Source organism: Salvelinus alpinus, chromosome 3, assembly GCF_045679555.1.
Source record: "Salvelinus alpinus chromosome 3, SLU_Salpinus.1, whole genome shotgun sequence".
Lineage (NCBI taxonomy): Eukaryota > Metazoa > Chordata > Actinopteri > Salmoniformes > Salmonidae > Salvelinus > Salvelinus alpinus.
In genome coordinates this window covers 104573242-104594387 of record NC_092088.1, presented here as the reverse complement: position 1 = coordinate 104594387, position 21146 = coordinate 104573242, and the positions used below count along the sequence as shown (strand labels likewise).

Below are 21146 nucleotides of genomic sequence, written 5' to 3'. Positions count from 1 at the left end.
CTATGAGCAGGTCGTAGCTAGCTACCTGAGGTGGATGACTATGATCAGGTCGTAGTATCCAGTCCTGAGGAGACCAGGCATGTACTTGTTCTCTATGGCGTAGAGCAGCTGTGCCTCGTCGGCGTGGGAACAGAGGGCGTGGGCCACACGGTTGTTCCCCAGAGCGCACACAGCAGAGTACAGCCTCAGAGTATGGTAGTGGAACTTCAACAGGTCCTTCTGCTCAGTCAACTCCAGGATATCAACTGACCTGGGGGGGAGGAGGAAGAGGAGGAGAGAGGAGGAGAGAGGAGGAGGAGAGGAGGAGGATGAGGAAGAGAGGGGGAGGAGGAAGAGAGAGGAGGAAGAGGGGGAGGAGGACGAGGAAGAGAGGGGGAGGAGGGGGAGGAAGAGAGAGGAGGAGAGGGTGTGAGGAAGACGAGGAGGGGAAGGAAGATGACAAGGGGGAGAAGGAAGAGGAAGACGATGACAAGGGGGAGGAGGAGGAAGAGGAGTAAAAGGAGGAGGAAGATGACGAGGGGAGGAGGATGACAAGGGGGAGGAGGAGGAGCAGGAGGAAGAGGAGAAGGAAGAGGAGGAGGAAGAGGAGAAGGAAGAGGAGGAGGAAGATGGGGAGGAGAGGAGGAGGAGGAGGAAGAGGAAAAGGATGAGGAGAGGAGAGGAGGAGGGGGAGAGGAGAAGGAGGGGGAGAGGTAGAGGAGGAGGAAGAGGAGAAGGGGGAGGAGGAGGAGGGGGAGGAAGGTTAAACTGACATACAGCTTAGTGAGGAACTTCCTGATTGCAACAACATTTTATTGCTTCTCATACATTACGTTCTGCTATCGTTCACCTTACCTGCTATCGTTCACCTTCTCTGCTATCGTTCACCTTTCCTGCTATCGTTCACCTTACCTGCTATCGTTCACCTTCTCTGCTATCGTTCACCTTTCCTGCTATCGTTCACCTTTTCTGCTATCGTTCACCTTACCTGCTATCGTTCACCTTTCCTGCTATCGTTCACCTTATCTGCTATCATTCACCTTTCCTGCTATCGTTCACCTTTCCTGCTATCGTTCACCTTTTCTGCTATCGTTCACCTTTTTTTCTGTTGTTCGCTTTTCCTGCTATCGTTCGCTTTTCCTGCTATCGGTCACCTTTCCTGCTATCGTTCACCTTCTCTGCTATCGTTCACCTTTCCTGCTATTGTTCACCTTTTCTGCTATCGTTCACCTTACCTGCTATCGTTCACCTTTCCTGCTATCGTTCACCTTTCCTGCTATCGTTCCCCTTTTCTGCTATCGTTCACCTTTTCTGCTATCGTTCACCTTTTCTGCTATCGTTCCCCTTTTCCGCTATCGTTCACCTTTCCTGCTATCGTTCACATTTTCTGCTATCGTTCACATTTTCTGCTATCGTTCACCTTCTCTGCTATCGTTCACCTTCTCTGCTATCGTTCACCTTTTATGCTATCGTTCACCTTTCCTGCTATCATTCACCTTTTCTGCTATCATTCACCTTTTCTGCTATCGTTCACCTTTCCTGCTATCGTTCACCTTTCCTGCTATCGTTCACATTTTCTGCTATCGTTCACCTTCTCTGCTATAGTTCACCTTTTATGCTATCGTTCACCTTTCCTGCTATCGCTCACCTTTTCTGCTATCGTTCACCTTTCCTGCTATCGCTCACCTTTTCTGCTATCGTTCCCCTTTTCCGCTATCGTTCACCTTTCCTGCTATCGTTCACATTTTCTGCTATCGTTCACATTTTCTGCTATCGTTCACCTTCTCTGCTATCGTTCACCTTCTCTGCTATCGTTCACCTTTTATGCTATCGTTCACCTTTCCTGCTATCATTCACCTTTTCTGCTATCATTCACCTTTTCTGCTATCGTTCACCTTTCCTGCTATCGTTCACCTTTCCTGCTATCGTTCACATTTTCTGCTATCGTTCACCTTCTCTGCTATAGTTCACCTTTTATGCTATCGTTCACCTTTCCTGCTATCGCTCACCTTTTCTGCTATCGTTCACCTTTCCTGCTATCGTTCACCTTTTCTGCTATCGTTCACCTTTTTTTCTGTTGTTCGCTTTTCCTGCTATCGTTCGCTTTTCCTGCTATCGTTCACCTTTCCTGCTATCGCTCACATTTTCTGCTATCGTTCACCTTTCCTACTATCGTTCACCTTTTCTGCTATCGTTCACCTTTCCTTCTATCGTTCACCTTTCCTGCTATCGTTCACCTATTCTGCTATCGTTCACCTTTTCTGCTATCGTTCACCTTTTCTGCTATCGTTCACCTTTCCTGCTATCCTTCACCTTTTCTGCTATCCTTCACCTTTTCTGCTATCGTTCACCTTTTCTGCTAGCCTTCACCTTTTCTGCTATCCTTCACCTTTTCTGCTATCCTTCACCTTTTCTGCTATCCTTCACCTTTTCTGCTATCGTTCACCTTTTCTGCCATCGTTCACCTTTCCTGCTATCGTTCCCCTTTTCTGCTATCGTTCACCTTTTCTGCTATCATTCCCCTTTTCTGATATCCTTCCCCTTTTCTGCTATCCTTCCCCTTTTCTGCTATCGCTCACCTTTTCTGCTATCGTTCACCTTTTCTGCTATCGTTCACCTTTTCTGCTATCCTTCACCTTTTCTGCTATTGTTAACCGCTGCACTCATTTCTAATAAGAAAATAAAAAATCTATAGTTAGTAACATTTTTGACAGATATTGTTGTACTATATTTAAGCCCTTCCTCACTCCTGACGAGTGAAGAAGTCACTCCTGACGAGTGAAGAAGTCACTCCTGACGAGTGGGACAGGGCAGGGTCATCACCTGTTCTCCTCAGGTATATGCAGGGACATGAACTGGAGCGGTTCAGAGCAGGTGACCAGCCAGCCATGGCGGTCGTTGACCCGGGACACGTCCACCTTGAGGAAGTGGTTGGGTACCCTGCTCCACATCACCGGGGTCAGGAACTGGACATGCAGCCTGGGAGGACACTGGGGACACGAGTTCCTCCTCTCACTCTTAAACAGTCCCGCTGACAGAGGCATGACGTTCTGGTGACATAGAAACAGACAGGGTTAGGTTCTGGGAGGGGACAGGAGTTCCTGTCTTTACTCTCTACTGTAGAGGTCAGAGTCCTGGAGCTACTGTAGAGATCAGAGTCCTGGAGCTACTGTAGAGATCAGAGTCCTGGAGCTACTGTAGAGGTCAGAGTCCTGGAGCTACTGTAGAGATCAGAGTCCTGGAGCTACTGTAGAGATCAGAGTCCTGGAGCTACTGTAGAGATCAGAGTCCTGGAGCTACTGTAGAGATCAGAGTCCTGGAGCTACTGAAGAGATCAGAGTCCTGGAGCTACTGTAGAGATCAGAGTCCTGGAGCTACTGTAGAGGTCAGAGTCCTGGAGCTACTGTAGAGATCAGAGTCCTGGAGCTACTGTAGAGATCAGAGTCCTGGAGCTACTGTAGAGATCAGAGTCCTGGAGCTACTGTAGAGGTCAGAGTCCTGGAGCTACTGTAGAGATCAGAGTCCTGGAGCTACTGTAGAGATCAGAGTCCTGGAGCTACTGTAGAGATCAGAGTCCTGGAGCTACTGTAGAGGACAGAGTCCTGGAGCTACTGTAGAGATCAGAGTCCTGGAGCTACTGTAGAGGTCAGAGTCCTGGAGCTACTGTAGAGATCAGAGTCCTGGAGCTACTGTAGAGATCAGAGTCCTGGAGCTACTGTAGAGATCAGAGTCCTGGAGCTACTGTAGAGATCAGAGTCCTGGAGCTACTGTAGAGGTCAGAGTCCTGGAGCTACTGTAGAGATCAGAGTCCTGGAGCTACTGTAGAGGTCAGAGTCCTGGAGCTACTGTAGAGATCAGAGTCCTGGAGCTACTGTAGAGATCAGAGTCCTGGAGCTACTGTAGAGGTCAGAGTCCTAGAGCTACTGTAGAGATCAGAGTCCTGGAGCTACTGTAGAGGTCAGAGTCCTGGAGCTACTGTAGAGATCAGAGTCCTGGAGCTACTGTAGAGATCAGAGTCCTGGAGCTACTGTAGAGATCAGAGTCCTGGAGCTACTGTAGAGATCAGAGTCCTGGAGCTACTGTAGAGATCAGAGTCCTGGAGCTACTGTAGAGGTCAGAGTCCTGGAGCTACTGTAGAGATCAGAGTCCTGGAGCTACTGTAGAGATCAGAGTCCTGGAGCTACTGTAGAGATCAGAGTCCTGGAGCTACTGTAGAGATCAGAGTCCTGGAGCTACTGTAGAGATCAGAGTCCTGGAGCTACTGTAGAGATCAGAGTCCTGGAGCTACTGTAGAGATCAGAGTCCTGGAGCTACTGTAGAGATCAGAGTCCTGGAGCTACTGTAGAGGTCAGAGTCCTGGAGCTACTGTAGAGATCAGAGTCCTGGAGCTACTGTAGAGGTCAGAGTCCTGGAGCTACTGTAGAGGTCAGAGTCCTGGAGCTACTGTAGAGATCAGAGTCCTGGAGCTACTGTAGAGATCAGAGTCCTGGAGCTACTGTAGAGGTCAGAGTCCTGGAGCTACTGTAGAGATCAGAGTCCTGGAGCTACTGTAGAGATCAGAGTCCTGGAGCTACTGTAGAGGTCAGAGTCCTGGAGCTACTGTAGAGATCAGAGTCCTGGAGCTACTGTAGAGGTCAGAGTCCTGGAGCTACTGTAGAGATCAGAGTCCTGGAGCTACTGTAGAGATCAGAGTCCTGGAGCTACTGTAGAGATCAGAGTCCTGGAGCTACTGTAGAGATCAGAGTCCTGGAGCTACTGTAGAGGTCAGAGTCCTGGAGCTACTGTAGAGGTCAGAGTCCTGGAGCTACTGTAGAGATCAGAGTCCTGGAGCTACTGTAGAGGTCAGAGTCCTGGAGCTACTGTAGAGATCAGAGTCCTGGAGCTACTGTAGAGGTCAGAGTCCTGGAGCTACTGTAGAGATCAGAGTCCTGGAGCTACTGTAGAGATCAGAGTCCTGGAGCTACTGTAGAGGTCAGAGTCCTAGAGCTACTGTAGAGATCAGAGTCCTGGAGCTACTGTAGAGGTCAGAGTCCTGGAGCTACTGTAGAGATCAGAGTCCTGGAGCTACTGTAGAGATCAGAGTCCTGGAGCTACTGTAGAGATCAGAGTCCTGGAGCTACTGTAGAGATCAGAGTCCTGGAGCTACTGTAGAGATCAGAGTCCTGGAGCTACTGTAGAGATCAGAGTCCTGGAGCTACTGTAGAAGTCAGAGTCCTGGAGCTACTGTAGAGATCAGAGTCCTGGAGCTACTGTAGAGGTCAGAGTCCTGGAGCTACTGTAGATATCAGAGTCCTGGAGCTACTGTAGAGATCAGAGTCCTGGAGCTACTGTAGAGATCAGAGTCCTGGAGCTACTGTAGAGGTCAGAGTCCTGGAGCTACTGTAGAGATCAGAGTCCTGGAGCTACTGTAGAGGTCAGAGTCCTAGAGCTACTGTAGAGATCAGAGTCCTGGAGCTACTGTAGAGGTCAGAGTCCTGGAGCTACTGTAGAGATCAGAGTCCTGGAGCTACTGTAGAGATCAGAGTCCTGGAGCTACTGTAGAGATCAGAGTCCTGGAGCTACTGTAGAGATCAGAGTCCTGGAGCTACTGTAGAGATCAGAGTCCTGGAGCTACTGTAGAGATCAGAGTCCTGGAGCTACTGTAGAGGTCAGAGTCCTGGAGCTACTGTAGAGATCAGAGTCCTGGAGCTACTGTAGAGGTCAGAGTCCTGGAGCTACTGTAGAGATCAGAGTCCTGGAGCTACTGTAGAGATCAGAGTCCTGGAGCTACTGTAGAGATCAGAGTCCTGGAGCTACTGTAGAGGTCAGAGTCCTGGAGCTACTGTAGAGATCAGAGTCCTGGAGCTACTGTAGAGATCAGAGTCCTGGAGCTACTGTAGAGGTCAGAGTCCTAGAGCTACTGTAGAGATCAGAGTCCTGGAGCTACTGTAGAGGTCAGAGTCCTGGAGCTACTGTAGAGATCAGAGTCCTGGAGCTACTGTAGAGATCAGAGTCCTGGAGCTACTGTAGAGGTCAGAGTCCTGGAGCTACTGTAGAGATCAGAGTCCTGGAGCTACTGTAGAGATCAGAGTCCTGGAGCTACTGTAGAGATCAGAGTCCTGGAGCTACTGTAGAGATCAGAGTCCTGGAGCTACTGTAGAGGTCAGAGTCCTGGAGCTACTGTAGAGATCAGAGTCCTGGAGCTACTGTAGAGATCAGAGTCCTGGAGCTACTGTAGAGATCAGAGTCCTGGAGCTACTGTAGAGATCAGAGTCCTGGAGCTACTGTAGAGATCAGAGTCCTGGAGCTACTGTAGAGATCAGAGTCCTGGAGCTACTGTAGAGGTCAGAGTCCTGGAGCTACTGTAGAGATCAGAGTCCTGGAGCTACTGTAGAGGTCAGAGTCCTGGAGCTACTGTAGAGGTCAGAGTCCTGGAGCTACTGTAGAGATCAGAGTCCTGGAGCTACTGTAGAGATCAGAGTCCTGGAGCTACTGTAGAGGTCAGAGTCCTGGAGCTACTGTAGAGATCAGAGTCCTGGAGCTACTGTAGAGATCAGAGTCCTGGAGCTACTGTAGAGGTCAGAGTCCTGGAGCTACTGTAGAGATCAGAGTCCTGGAGCTACTGTAGAGGTCAGAGTCCTGGAGCTACTGTAGAGATCAGAGTCCTGGAGCTACTGTAGAGATCAGAGTCCTGGAGCTACTGTAGAGATCAGAGTCCTGGAGCTACTGTAGAGGTCAGAGTCCTGGAGCTACTGTAGAGGTCAGAGTCCTGGAGCTACTGTAGAGGTCAGAGTCCTGGAGCTACTGTAGAGATCAGAGTCCTGGAGCTACTGTAGAGGTCGGAGTCCTGGAGCTACTGTAGAGATCAGAGTCCTGGAGCTACTGTAGAGGTCAGAGTCCTGGAGCTACTGTAGAGATCAGAGTCCTGGAGCTACTGTAGAGATCAGAGTCCTGGAGCTACTGTAGAGGTCAGAGTCCTAGAGCTACTGTAGAGATCAGAGTCCTGGAGCTACTGTAGAGGTCAGAGTCCTGGAGCTACTGTAGAGATCAGAGTCCTGGAGCTACTGTAGAGATCAGAGTCCTGGAGCTACTGTAGAGATCAGAGTCCTGGAGCTACTGTAGAGATCAGAGTCCTGGAGCTACTGTAGAGATCAGAGTCCTGGAGCTACTGTAGAGATCAGAGTCCTGGAGCTACTGTAGAGGTCAGAGTCCTGGAGCTACTGTAGAGATCAGAGTCCTGGAGCTACTGTAGAGGTCAGAGTCCTGGAGCTACTGTAGATATCAGAGTCCTGGAGCTACTGTAGAGATCAGAGTCCTGGAGCTACTGTAGAGATCAGAGTCCTGGAGCTACTGTAGAGGTCAGAGTCCTGGAGCTACTGTAGAGATCAGAGTCCTGGAGCTACTGTAGAGGTCAGAGTCCTAGAGCTACTGTAGAGATCAGAGTCCTGGAGCTACTGTAGAGGTCAGAGTCCTGGAGCTACTGTAGAGATCAGAGTCCTGGAGCTACTGTAGAGATCAGAGTCCTGGAGCTACTGTAGAGGTCAGAGTCCTGGAGCTACTGTAGAGATCAGAGTCCTGGAGCTACTGTAGAGATCAGAGTCCTGGAGCTACTGTAGAGATCAGAGTCCTGGAGCTACTGTAGAGGACAGAGTCCTGGAGCTACTGTAGAGATCAGAGTCCTGGAGCTACTGTAGAGGTCAGAGTCCTGGAGCTACTGTAGAGATCAGAGTCCTGGAGGTACTGTAGAGATCAGAGTCCTGGAGCTACTGTAGAGATCAGAGTCCTGGAGCTACTGTAGAGATCAGAGTCCTGGAGCTACTGTAGAGGTCAGAGTCCTGGAGCTACTGTAGAGATCAGAGTCCTGGAGCTACTGTAGAGGTCAGAGTCCTGGAGCTACTGTAGAGATCAGAGTCCTGGAGCTACTGTAGAGATCAGAGTCCTGGAGCTACTGTAGAGGTCAGAGTCCTAGAGCTACTGTAGAGATCAGAGTCCTGGAGCTACTGTAGAGGTCAGAGTCCTGGAGCTACTGTAGAGATCAGAGTCCTGGAGCTACTGTAGAGATCAGAGTCCTGGAGCTACTGTAGAGATCAGAGTCCTGGAGCTACTGTAGAGATCAGAGTCCTGGAGCTACTGTAGAGATCAGAGTCCTGGAGCTACTGTAGAGGTCAGAGTCCTGGAGCTACTGTAGAGATCAGAGTCCTGGAGCTACTGTAGAGATCAGAGTCCTGGAGCTACTGTAGAGATCAGAGTCCTGGAGCTACTGTAGAGATCAGAGTCCTGGAGCTACTGTAGAGATCAGAGTCCTGGAGCTACTGTAGAGATCAGAGTCCTGGAGCTACTGTAGAGATCAGAGTCCTGGAGCTACTGTAGAGATCAGAGTCCTGGAGCTACTGTAGAGGTCAGAGTCCTGGAGCTACTGTAGAGATCAGAGTCCTGGAGCTACTGTAGAGGTCAGAGTCCTGGAGCTACTGTAGAGGTCAGAGTCCTGGAGCTACTGTAGAGATCAGAGTCCTGGAGCTACTGTAGAGATCAGAGTCCTGGAGCTACTGTAGAGGTCAGAGTCCTGGAGCTACTGTAGAGATCAGAGTCCTGGAGCTACTGTAGAGATCAGAGTCCTGGAGCTACTGTAGAGGTCAGAGTCCTGGAGCTACTGTAGAGATCAGAGTCCTGGAGCTACTGTAGAGGTCAGAGTCCTGGAGCTACTGTAGAGATCAGAGTCCTGGAGCTACTGTAGAGATCAGAGTCCTGGAGCTACTGTAGAGATCAGAGTCCTGGAGCTACTGTAGAGGTCAGAGTCCTGGAGCTACTGTAGAGGTCAGAGTCCTGGAGCTACTGTAGAGGTCAGAGTCCTGGAGCTACTGTAGAGATCAGAGTCCTGGAGCTACTGTAGAGGTCAGAGTCCTGGAGCTACTGTAGAGATCAGAGTCCTGGAGCTACTGTAGAGGTCAGAGTCCTGGAGCTACTGTAGAGATCAGAGTCCTGGAGCTACTGTAGAGATCAGAGTCCTGGAGCTACTGTAGAGGTCAGAGTCCTAGAGCTACTGTAGAGATCAGAGTCCTGGAGCTACTGTAGAGGTCAGAGTCCTGGAGCTACTGTAGAGATCAGAGTCCTGGAGCTACTGTAGAGATCAGAGTCCTGGAGCTACTGTAGAGATCAGAGTCCTGGAGCTACTGTAGAGATCAGAGTCCTGGAGCTACTGTAGAGATCAGAGTCCTGGAGCTACTGTAGAGGTCAGAGTCCTGGAGCTACTGTAGAGATCAGAGTCCTGGAGCTACTGTAGAGGTCAGAGTCCTGGAGCTACTGTAGATATCAGAGTCCTGGAGCTACTGTAGAGATCAGAGTCCTGGAGCTACTGTAGAGATCAGAGTCCTGGAGCTACTGTAGAGGTCAGAGTCCTGGAGCTACTGTAGAGATCAGAGTCCTGGAGCTACTGTAGAGGTCAGAGTCCTAGAGCTACTGTAGAGATCAGAGTCCTGGAGCTACTGTAGAGGTCAGAGTCCTGGAGCTACTGTAGAGATCAGAGTCCTGGAGCTACTGTAGAGATCAGAGTCCTGGAGCTACTGTAGAGATCAGAGTCCTGGAGCTACTGTAGAGATCAGAGTCCTGGAGCTACTGTAGAGATCAGAGTCCTGGAGCTACTGTAGAGATCAGAGTCCTGGAGCTACTGTAGAGGTCAGAGTCCTGGAGCTACTGTAGAGATCAGAGTCCTGGAGCTACTGTAGAGGTCAGAGTCCTGGAGCTACTGTAGAGATCAGAGTCCTGGAGCTACTGTAGAGATCAGAGTCCTGGAGCTACTGTAGAGGTCAGAGTCCTAGAGCTACTGTAGAGATCAGAGTCCTGGAGCTACTGTAGAGGTCAGAGTCCTGGAGCTACTGTAGAGATCAGAGTCCTGGAGCTACTGTAGAGATCAGAGTCCTGGAGCTACTGTAGAGATCAGAGTCCTGGAGCTACTGTAGAGATCAGAGTCCTGGAGCTACTGTAGAGATCAGAGTCCTGGAGCTACTGTAGAGATCAGAGTCCTGGAGCTACTGTAGAGATCAGAGTCCTGGAGCTACTGTAGAGATCAGAGTCCTGGAGCTACTGTAGAGATCAGAGTCCTGGAGCTACTGTAGAGGTCAGAGTCCTGGAGCTACTGTAGAGATCAGAGTCCTGGAGCTACTGTAGAGGTCAGAGTCCTGGAGCTACTGTAGAGGTCAGAGTCCTGGAGCTACTGTAGAGATCAGAGTCCTGGAGCTACTGTAGAGATCAGAGTCCTGGAGCTACTGTAGAGGTCAGAGTCCTGGAGCTACTGTAGAGATCAGAGTCCTGGAGCTACTGTAGAGATCAGAGTCCTGGAGCTACTGTAGAGGTCAGAGTCCTGGAGCTACTGTAGAGATCAGAGTCCTGGAGCTACTGTAGAGGTCAGAGTCCTGGAGCTACTGTAGAGATCAGAGTCCTGGAGCTACTGTAGAGATCAGAGTCCTGGAGCTACTGTAGAGATCAGAGTCCTGGAGCTACTGTAGAGGTCAGAGTCCTGGAGCTACTGTAGAGGTCAGAGTCCTGGAGCTACTGTAGAGGTCAGAGTCCTGGAGCTACTGTAGAGATCAGAGTCCTGGAGCTACTGTAGAGGTCAGAGTCCTGGAGCTACTGTAGAGATCAGAGTCCTGGAGCTACTGTAGAGGTCAGAGTCCTGGAGCTACTGTAGAGATCAGAGTCCTGGAGCTACTGTAGAGATCAGAGTCCTGGAGCTACTGTAGAGGTCAGAGTCCTAGAGCTACTGTAGAGATCAGAGTCCTGGAGCTACTGTAGAGGTCAGAGTCCTGGAGCTACTGTAGAGATCAGAGTCCTGGAGCTACTGTAGAGATCAGAGTCCTGGAGCTACTGTAGAGATCAGAGTCCTGGAGCTACTGTAGAGATCAGAGTCCTGGAGCTACTGTAGAGATCAGAGTCCTGGAGCTACTGTAGAGGTCAGAGTCCTGGAGCTACTGTAGAGATCAGAGTCCTGGAGCTACTGTAGAGGTCAGAGTCCTGGAGCTACTGTAGATATCAGAGTCCTGGAGCTACTGTAGAGATCAGAGTCCTGGAGCTACTGTAGAGATCAGAGTCCTGGAGCTACTGTAGAGGTCAGAGTCCTGGAGCTACTGTAGAGATCAGAGTCCTGGAGCTACTGTAGAGGTCAGAGTCCTAGAGCTACTGTAGAGATCAGAGTCCTGGAGCTACTGTAGAGGTCAGAGTCCTGGAGCTACTGTAGAGATCAGAGTCCTGGAGCTACTGTAGAGATCAGAGTCCTGGAGCTACTGTAGAGATCAGAGTCCTGGAGCTACTGTAGAGATCAGAGTCCTGGAGCTACTGTAGAGGTCAGAGTCCTGGAGCTACTGTAGAGATCAGAGTCCTGGAGCTACTGTAGAGGTCAGAGTCCTGGAGCTACTGTAGAGATCAGAGTCCTGGAGCTACTGTAGAGGTCAGAGTCCTGGAGCTACTGTAGAGATCAGAGTCCTGGAGCTACTGTAGAGATCAGAGTCCTGGAGCTACTGTAGAGGTCAGAGTCCTAGAGCTACTGTAGAGATCAGAGTCCTGGAGCTACTGTAGAGGTCAGAGTCCTGGAGCTACTGTAGAGATCAGAGTCCTGGAGCTACTGTAGAGATCAGAGTCCTGGAGCTACTGTAGAGATCAAAGTCCTGGAGCTACTGTAGAGATCAGAGTCCTGGAGCTACTGTAGAGATCAGAGTCCTGGAGCTACTGTAGAGGTCAGAGTCCTGGAGCTACTGTAGAGATCAGAGTCCTGGAGCTACTGTAGAGATCAGAGTCCTGGAGCTACTGTAGAGATCAGAGTCCTGGAGCTACTGTAGAGGTCAGAGTCCTGGAGCTACTGTATAGATCAGAGTCCTGGAGCTACTGTAGAGATCATAGTCCTGGAGCTACTGTAGAGGTCAGAGTCCTGGAGCTACTGTAGAGGTCAGAGTCCTGGAGCTACTGTAGAGATCAGAGTCCTGGAGCTACTGTAGAGGTCAGAGTCCTGGAGCTACTGTAGAGATCAGAGTCCTGGAGCTACTGTAGAGGTCAGAGTCCTGGAGCTACTGTAGAGATCAGAGTCCTGGAGCTACTGTAGAGATCAGAGTCCTGGAGCTACTGTAGAGGTCAGAGTCCTAGAGCTACTGTAGAGATCAGAGTCCTGGAGCTACTGTAGAGGTCAGAGTCCTGGAGCTACTGTAGAGATCAGAGTCCTGGAGCTACTGTAGAGATCAGAGTCCTGGAGCTACTGTAGAGATCAGAGTCCTGGAGCTACTGTAGAGATCAGAGTCCTGGAGCTACTGTAGAGATCAGAGTCCTGGAGCTACTGTAGAGGTCAGAGTCCTGGAGCTACTGTAGAGATCAGAGTCCTGGAGCTACTGTAGAGGTCAGAGTCCTGGAGCTACTGTAGATATCAGAGTCCTGGAGCTACTGTAGAGATCAGAGTCCTGGAGCTACTGTAGAGATCAGAGTCCTGGAGCTACTGTAGAGGTCAGAGTCCTGGAGCTACTGTAGAGATCAGAGTCCTGGAGCTACTGTAGAGGTCAGAGTCCTAGAGCTACTGTAGAGATCAGAGTCCTGGAGCTACTGTAGAGGTCAGAGTCCTGGAGCTACTGTAGAGATCAGAGTCCTGGAGCTACTGTAGAGATCAGAGTCCTGGAGCTACTGTAGAGATCAGAGTCCTGGAGCTACTGTAGAGATCAGAGTCCTGGAGCTACTGTAGAGATCAGAGTCCTGGAGCTACTGTAGAGATCAGAGTCCTGGAGCTACTGTAGAGGTCAGAGTCCTGGAGCTACTGTAGAGATCAGAGTCCTGGAGCTACTGTAGAGGTCAGAGTCCTGGAGCTACTGTAGAGATCAGAGTCCTGGAGCTACTGTAGAGATCAGAGTCCTGGAGCTACTGTAGAGGTCAGAGTCCTGGAGCTACTGTAGAGATCAGAGTCCTGGAGCTACTGTAGAGGTCAGAGTCCTGGAGCTACTGTAGAGATCAGAGTCCTGGAGCTACTGTAGAGATCAGAGTCCTGGAGCTACTGTAGAGATCAAAGTCCTGGAGCTACTGTAGAGATCAGAGTCATGGAGCTACTGTAGAGATCAGAGTCCTGGAGCTACTGTAGAGGTCAGAGTCCTGGAGCTACTGTAGAGATCAGAGTCCTGGAGCTACTGTAGAGATCAGAGTCCTGGAGCTACTGTAGAGATCAGAGTCCTGGAGCTACTGTAGAGATCAGAGTCCTGGAGCTACTGTAGAGATCAGAGTCCTGGAGCTACTGTAGAGATCAGAGTCCTGGAGCTACTGTAGAGGTCAGAGTCCTGGAGCTACTGTAGAGGTCAGAGTCCTGGAGCTACTGTAGAGATCAGAGTCCTGGAGCTACTGTAGAGATCAGAGTCCTGGAGCTACTGTAGAGGTCAGAGTCCTGGAGCTACTGTAGAGATCAGAGTCCTGGAGCTACTGTAGAGGTCAGAGTCCTGGAGCTACTGTAGAGATCAGAGTCCTGGAGCTACTGTAGAGATCAGAGTCCTGGAGCTACTGTAGAGATCAGAGTCCTGGAGCTACTGTAGAGATCAAAGTCCTGGAGCTACTGTAGAGGTCAGAGTCCTGGAGCTACTGTAGAGGTCAGAGTCCTGGAGCTACTGTAGAGATCAGAGTCCTGGAGCTACTGTAGAGGTCGGAGTCCTGGAGCTACTGTAGAGATCAGAGTCCTGGAGCTACTGTAGAGGTCAGAGTCCTGGAGCTACTGTAGAGATCAGAGTCCTGGAGCTACTGTAGAGGTCAGAGTCCTGGAGCTACTGTAGAGGTCAGAGTCCTAGAGCTACTGTAGAGATCAGAGTCCTGGAGCTACTGTAGAGGTCAGAGTCCTGGAGCTACTGTAGAGATCAGAGTCCTGGAGCTACTGTAGAGATCAGAGTCCTGGAGCTACTGTAGAGATCAGAGTCCTGGAGCTACTGTAGAGATCAGAGTCCTGGAGCTACTGTAGAGATCAGAGTCCTGGAGCTACTGTAGAGATCAGAGTCCTGGAGCTACTGTAGAGGTCAGAGTCCTGGAGCTACTGTAGAGATCAGAGTCCTGGAGCTACTGTAGAGGTCAGAGTCCTGGAGCTACTGTAGATATCAGAGTCCTGGAGCTACTGTAGAGATCAGAGTCCTGGAGCTACTGTAGAGATCAGAGTCCTGGAGCTACTGTAGAGGTCAGAGTCCTGGAGCTACTGTAGAGATCAGAGTCCTGGAGCTACTGTAGAGGTCAGAGTCCTAGAGCTACTGTAGAGATCAGAGTCCTGGAGCTACTGTAGAGGTCAGAGTCCTGGAGCTACTGTAGAGATCAGAGTCCTGGAGCTACTGTAGAGATCAGAGTCCTGGAGCTACTGTAGAGATCAGAGTCCTGGAGCTACTGTAGAGATCAGAGTCCTGGAGCTACTGTAGAGATCAGAGTCCTGGAGCTACTGTAGAGGTCAGAGTCCTGGAGCTACTGTAGAGATCAGAGTCCTGGAGCTACTGTAGAGATCAGAGTCCTGGAGCTACTGTAGAGATCAGAGTCCTGGAGCTACTGTAGAGATCAGAGTCCTGGAGCTACTGTAGAGATCAGAGTCCTGGAGCTACTGTAGAGATCAGAGTCCTGGAGCTACTGTAGAGGTCAGAGTCCTGGAGCTACTGTAGAGATCAGAGTCCTGGAGCTACTGTAGAGGTCAGAGTCCTGGAGCTACTGTAGAGATCAGAGTCCTGGAGCTACTGTAGAGATCAGAGTCCTGGAGCTACTGTAGAGATCAGAGTCCTGGAGCTACTGTAGAGATCAGAGTCCTGGAGCTACTGTAGAGGTCAGAGTCCTGGAGCTACTGTAGAGATCAGAGTCCTGGAGCTACTGTAGAGGTCAGAGTCCTGGAGCTACTGTAGAGGTCAGAGTCCTGGAGCTACTGTATAGATCAGAGTCCTGGAGCTACTGTAGAGATCATAGTCCTGGAGCTACTGTTGAGGTCAGAGTCCTGGAGCTACTGTAGAGATCAGAGTCCTGGAGCTACTGTAGAGATCAGAGTCCTGGAGCTACTGTAGAGATCAGAGTCCTGGAGCTACTGTAGAGATCAGAGTCATGGAGCTACTGTAGAGATCAGAGTCCTGGAGCTACTGTAGAGGTCAGAGTCCTGGAGCTACTGTAGAGGTCAGAGTCCTGGAGCTACTGTAGAGATCAGAGTCCTGGAGCTACTGTAGAGATCAGAGTCCTGGAGCTACTGTAGAGATCAGAGTCCTGGAGCTACTGTAGAGATCAGAGTCCTGGAGCTACTGTAGAGATCAGAGTCCTGGAGCTACTGTAGAGATCAGAGTCCTGGAGCTACTGTAGAGGTCAGAGTCCTGGAGCTACTGTAGAGATCAGAGTCCTGGAGCTACTGTAGAGGTCAGAGTCCTGGAGCTACTGTAGAGGTCAGAGTCCTGGAGCTACTGTAGAGGTCAGAGTCCTGGAGCTACTGTATAGATCAGAGTCCTGGAGCTACTGTAGAGATCATAGTCCTGGAGCTACTGTTGAGGTCAGAGTCCTGGAGCTACTGTAGAGATCAGAGTCCTGGAGCTACTGTAGAGATCAGAGTCCTGGAGCTACTGTAGAGGTCAGAGTCCTGGAGCTACTGTAGAGATCAGAGTCCTGGAGCTACTGTAGAGGTCAGAGTCCTGGAGCTACTGTAGAGGTCAGAGTCCTGGAGCTACTGTATAGATCAGAGTCCTGGAGCTACTGTAGAGATCATAGTCCTGGAGCTACTGTTGAGGTCAGAGTCCTGGAGCTACTGTAGAGATCAGAGTCCTGGAGCTACTGTAGAGATCAGAGTCCTGGAGCTACTGTAGAGATCAGAGTCCTGGAGCTACTGTAGAGATCAGAGTCATGGAGCTACTGTAGAGATCAGAGTCCTGGAGCTACTGTAGAGGTCAGAGTCCTGGAGCTACTGTAGAGGTCAGAGTCCTGGAGCTACTGTAGAAATCAGAGTCCTGGAGCTACTGTAGAGATCAGAGTCCTGGAGCTACTGTAGAGATCAGAGTCCTGGAGCTACTGTAGAGATCAGAGTCCTGGAGCTACTGTAGAGGTCAGAGTCCTGGAGCTACTGTAGAGATCAGAGTCCTGGAGCTACTGTAGAGATCAGAGTCCTGGAGCTACTGTAGAGGTCAGAGTCCTGGAGCTACTGTAGAGGTCAGAGTCCTGGAGCTACTGTAGAGGTCAGAGTCCTGGAGCTACTGTAGAGATCAGAGTCCTGGAGCTACTGTAGAGATCAGAGTCCTGGAGCTACTGTAGAGATCAGAGTCCTGGAGCTACTGTAGATATCAGAGTCCTGGAGCTACTGTAGAGGTCAGAGTCCTGGAGCTACTGTAGAGATCAGAGTCCTGGAGCTACTGTAGAGATCAGAGTCCTGGAGCTACTGTAGAGGTCAGAGTCCTGGAGCTACTGTAGAGATCAGAGTCCTGGAGCTACTGTAGAGATCAGAGTCCTGGAGCTACTGTAGAGATCAGAGTCCTGGAGCTACTGTAGAGATCAGAGTCCTGGAGCTACTGTAGAGATCAGAGTCCTGGAGCTACTGTAGAGGTCAGAGTCCTGGAGCTACTGTAGAGGTCAGAGTCCTGGAGCTACTGTAGAGATCAGAGTCCTGGAGCTACTGTAGAGGTCAGAGTCCTGGAGCTACTGTAGAGATCAGAGTCCTGGAGCTACTGTAGAGATCAGAGTCCTGGAGCTACTGTAGAGATCAGAGTCCTGGAGCTACTGTAGAGGTCAGGGTCCTGGAGCTACTGTAGAGGTCAGGGTCCTGGAGCTACTGTAGAGATCAGAGTCCTGGAGCTACTGTAGAGGTCAGAGTCCTGGAGCTACTGTAGAGGTCAGAGTCCTGGATCTACTGTAGAGGTCAGAGTCCTGGAGCTACTGTAGAGATCAGAGTCCTGGAGCTACTGTAGAGATCAGAGTCCTGGAGCTACTGTAGAGATCAGAGTCCTGGAGCTACTGTAGAGGTCAGAGTCCTGGAGCTACTGTAGAGATCAGAGTCCTGGAGCTACTGTAGAGATCAGAGTCCTGGAGCTACTGTAGAGATCAGAGTCCTGGAGCTACTGTAGAGATCAGAGTCCTGGAGCTACTGTAGAGATCAGAGTCCTGGAGCTACTGTAGAGATCAGAGTCCTGGATCTACTGTAGAGGTCAGAGTCCTGGAGCTACTGTAGAGATCAGAGTCCTGGAGCTACTGTAGAGATCAGAGTCCTGGAGCTACTGTAGAGATCAGAGTCCTGGAGCTACTGTAGAGATCAGAGTCCTGGAGCTACTGTAGAGGTCAGAGTCCTGGAGCTACTGTAGAGATCAGAGTCCTGGAGCTACTGTAGAGATCAGAATCCTGGAGCTACTGTAGAGGTCAGAGTCCTGGAGCTACTGTAGAGATCAGAGTCCTGGAGCTACTGTAGAGATCAGAGTCCTGGAGCTACTGTAGAGGTCAGAGTCCTGGAGCTACTGTAGAGATCAGAGTCCTGGAGCTACTGTAGAGATCAGAGTCCTGGATCTACTGTAGAGATCAGAGTCCTGGAGCTACTGTAGAGATCAGAGTCCTGGATCTACTGTAGAGGTCAGAGTCCTGGAGCTACTGTAGAGATCAGAGTCCTGGAGCTACTGTAGAGATCAGAGTCCTGGAGCTACTGTAGAGATCAGAGTCCTGGAGCTACTGTAGAGATCAGAGTCCTGGAGCTACTGTAGAGGTCAGAGTCCTGGAGCTACTGTAGAGATCAGAGTCCTGGAGCTACTGTAGAAATCAGAGTCCTGGAGCTACTGTAGAGGTAAGAGTCCTGGAGCTACTGTAGAGATCAGAGTCCTGGAGCTACTGTAGAGGTCATAGTCCTGGAGCTACTGTAGAGATCATAGTCCTGGAGCTACTGTAGAGATCAGTCCTGGATCTACTCTAGAAGTCTGTCCCACAGAGACAGGAGCTTTGTGGGGGATCTTTCCTTAGTGTATCGTTTTAAGAAGAACCTGGCCTGATGCAGAGACAGGAGCTTTGTGGGTGATGTTTCCTTAGTGTATTGTTTTAAGAAGAACCTGGCCTGATGCAGAGACAGGAGCTTTGTGGGGGATGTTTCCTTAGTGTATCGTTTTAAGAAGAACCTGGCCTGATGCAGAGACAGGTATGTGAAGTACACAGAGGTTCTCATCAGTGTTGCATCGACCAAAGAAAGCCATTCAGAGGCTTAGAGAGAGAGACAACCTCATAACCTTCCACAGCCAGGGGAAAGACCACCTTATAACCTTCCACAGCCAGTGGAGAGACCACCTCATGACCTTCCAGTGGAGAGACAACCTCATAACCTTCCACAGCCAGTGGAGAGACAACCTCATAACCTTCCAGTGGAGAGACAACCTCATAACCTTCCAGTGGAGAGACAACCTCATAATCTTCCACAGCCAGTGGAGAGACCACCTCATAACCTTCCACAGCCAGTGGAGAGACCACCTCATGACCTTCCAGTGGAGAGACAACCTCATAACCTTCCAGTGGAGAGACAACCTCATAACCTTCCACAGCCAGTGGAGAGACAAACTCATAACCTTCCAGTGGAGAGACAACCTCATGACCTTCCACAGCCAGTGGAGAGACCACCTCATAACCTTCCACATCCATTGGAGAGACCACCTCATAACCTTCCAGTGGAGAGACCACCTCATAACCTTCCAGTGGAGAGACGACCTCATAACCTTCCACATCCAGTGGAGAGACAACCTCATAACCTTCCAGTGGAGAGACAACCTCATAACCTTCCAGTGGAGAGACAACCTCATAACCTTCCAGTGGAGAGACAACCTCATAACCTTCCACAGCCAGTGGAGAGACAACCTCATAACCTTCCACAGCCAGTGGAGAGACAACCTCATAACCTTCCACAGCCAGTGGAGAGACAACCTCATAACGATCCAGTGGAGAGACAACCTCATGACCTTCCACAGCCAGTGGAGAGACAACCTCATAACCTTCCAGTGGAGAGACAACCTCATAACCTTCCAGTGGAGAGACAACCTCATGACCTTCCACAGCCAGTGGAGAGACAAACTCATAACCTTCCACAGCCAGTGGAGAGACCACCTCATAACCTTCCACAGCCAGTGGAGAGACAACCTCATAACCTTCCACAGCCAGTGGAGAGACCACCTCATAACCTTCCACAGCCAGTGGAGAGACAACCTCATAACCTTCCACAGCCAGTGGAGAGACAACCTCATAACCTTCCAGTGGAGAGACAACCTCATAACCTTCCAGTGGAGAGACAACCTCATGACCTTCCACAGCCAGTGGAGAGACAAACTCATAACCTTCCACAGCCAGTGGAGAGACCACCTCATAACCTTCCACAGCCAGTGGAGAGACAACCTCATAACCTTCCACAGCCAGTGGAGAGACCACCTCATAACCTTCCACAGCCAGTGGAGAGACCACCTCATAACCTTCCACAGCCAGTGGAGAGACAACCTCATAACCTTCCACAGCCAGTGGAGAGACAACCTCATAACCTTCCACAGCCAGTGGAGAGACAACCTCATAACCTTCCACAGCCAGTGGAGAGACCACCTCATAACCTTCCACAGCCAGTGGAGAGACCACCTCATAACCTTCCACAGCCAGTGGAGAGACAGCTCCACGTTGACTTATCCAGCCCATATCTGAGGCCTATTTGTAGCAGCCGGTTCCATTCTGTCAGTACAGAGCAGTACAGTGTTAACGCTCACCTTAATACGTCCTAGTTCAAACTGAAAGATGCTGGGGCTGGTGGCCTGGGCGAACACAGCAGGGAACAGCTTGGTACTGGGCTCAACCTGCAGAGAGAGAACACAGAGACACAGCTATTAATACACAGGATATGGACAAATGACACCCTATTCCCTATATAGTGCACTACTTTAGACCAGGGCCCTATTCCCTATATAGTGCACTACTATTGACCAGAGCCCTATTCCCTATATAGTGCACTACTATTGACCAGGGCCCTATTCCCTATATAGAACACTACTGTTGACCAGAGCCCTATTCCCTATATAGAACACTACTGTTGACCAGGGCCCTATTCCCTATATAGAACACTACTGTTGACCAGAGCCCTATTCCCTATATAGAACACTACTGTTGACCAGAGCCCTATTCCCTATATAGTGCACTACTATTGACCAGGGCCCTATTCCCTATATAGAACACTACTGTTGACCAGAGCCCTATTCCCTATATAGAACACTACTGTTGACCAGGGCCCTATTCCCTATATAGAACACTACTGTTGACCAGAGCCCTATTCCCTATATAGAACACTACTGTTGACCAGGGCCCTATTCCCTATATAGAACACTACTGTTGACCAGAGCCCTATTCCCTATATAGTGCACTACTGTTGACCAGAGCCCTATTCCCTATATAGAACACTACTGTTGACCAGAACCCTATTCCCTATATAGAACACTACTGTTGACCAGGGCCCTATTCCCTATATAGAACACTACTGTTGACCAGGGCCCTATTCCCTATATAGTGCACTACTGTTGACCAGAGCCCTATTCCCTATATAGAACACTACTGTTGACCAGAGCCCTATTCCCTATATAGTGCACTACTTTAGACCAGGGCCCTATTCCCTATATAGTGCACTACTGTTGACCAGAGCCCTATTCCCTATATAGTGGACTACTTTTGATCAGGGCCCATAGTGTGCTATATGGGTCATTCTACAGAAGTGGTGCACATTGGGGGTTGGAAATAAAATATAATTGTATTATTTTTCACCCCAAACTTTCAGCACACATGTCTGGTAGAAATATATACTACTACTACTGCTACGACTACTACTACTACTACTGATACTACTACTACTACTACTGATACTACTACTACTACTGATACTACTACTACTTCTACTACTACTACTGATACTACTACTACTACTGATACTACTACTACTTCTACTGATACTACTACTACTACTACTGATACTACTACTACTACTACTGATACTACTACTACTACTACTGATACTACTACTACTAATACTACTGATACTACTACTACTACTGATACTACTACTACTAATACTATTGATACTACTACTACTTCTACTGATACTACTACTACTAATACTACTGATACTACTACTACTACTTCTACTGATACTACTACTACTAATACTACTGATACCACTACTACTACTTCTACTGATACTACTACTACTAATACTA

The 21146-nt window shown here is 49.8% G+C and overlaps 1 protein-coding gene across 1 annotated transcript in view; it reads right to left on the bottom strand.

Annotated features, from left to right (window-relative positions):
* Positions 1-21: 21 nt before the first annotated feature.
* LOC139569897 (ryanodine receptor 2-like) overlaps positions 22-21146 on the bottom strand; it is a 58692-nt gene continuing 37567 nt past the window's right edge. Inside the window, exons 11-13 of the mRNA XM_071391221.1 lie at positions 19656-19742; positions 2803-3029; positions 22-250 (exon numbers count right to left, since the gene is read on the bottom strand). Of these exons, the coding sequence (XP_071247322.1) occupies positions 22-250; positions 2803-3029; positions 19656-19742 (543 nt within the window). The remainder of the gene's footprint in view (positions 251-2802; positions 3030-19655; positions 19743-21146) is intronic.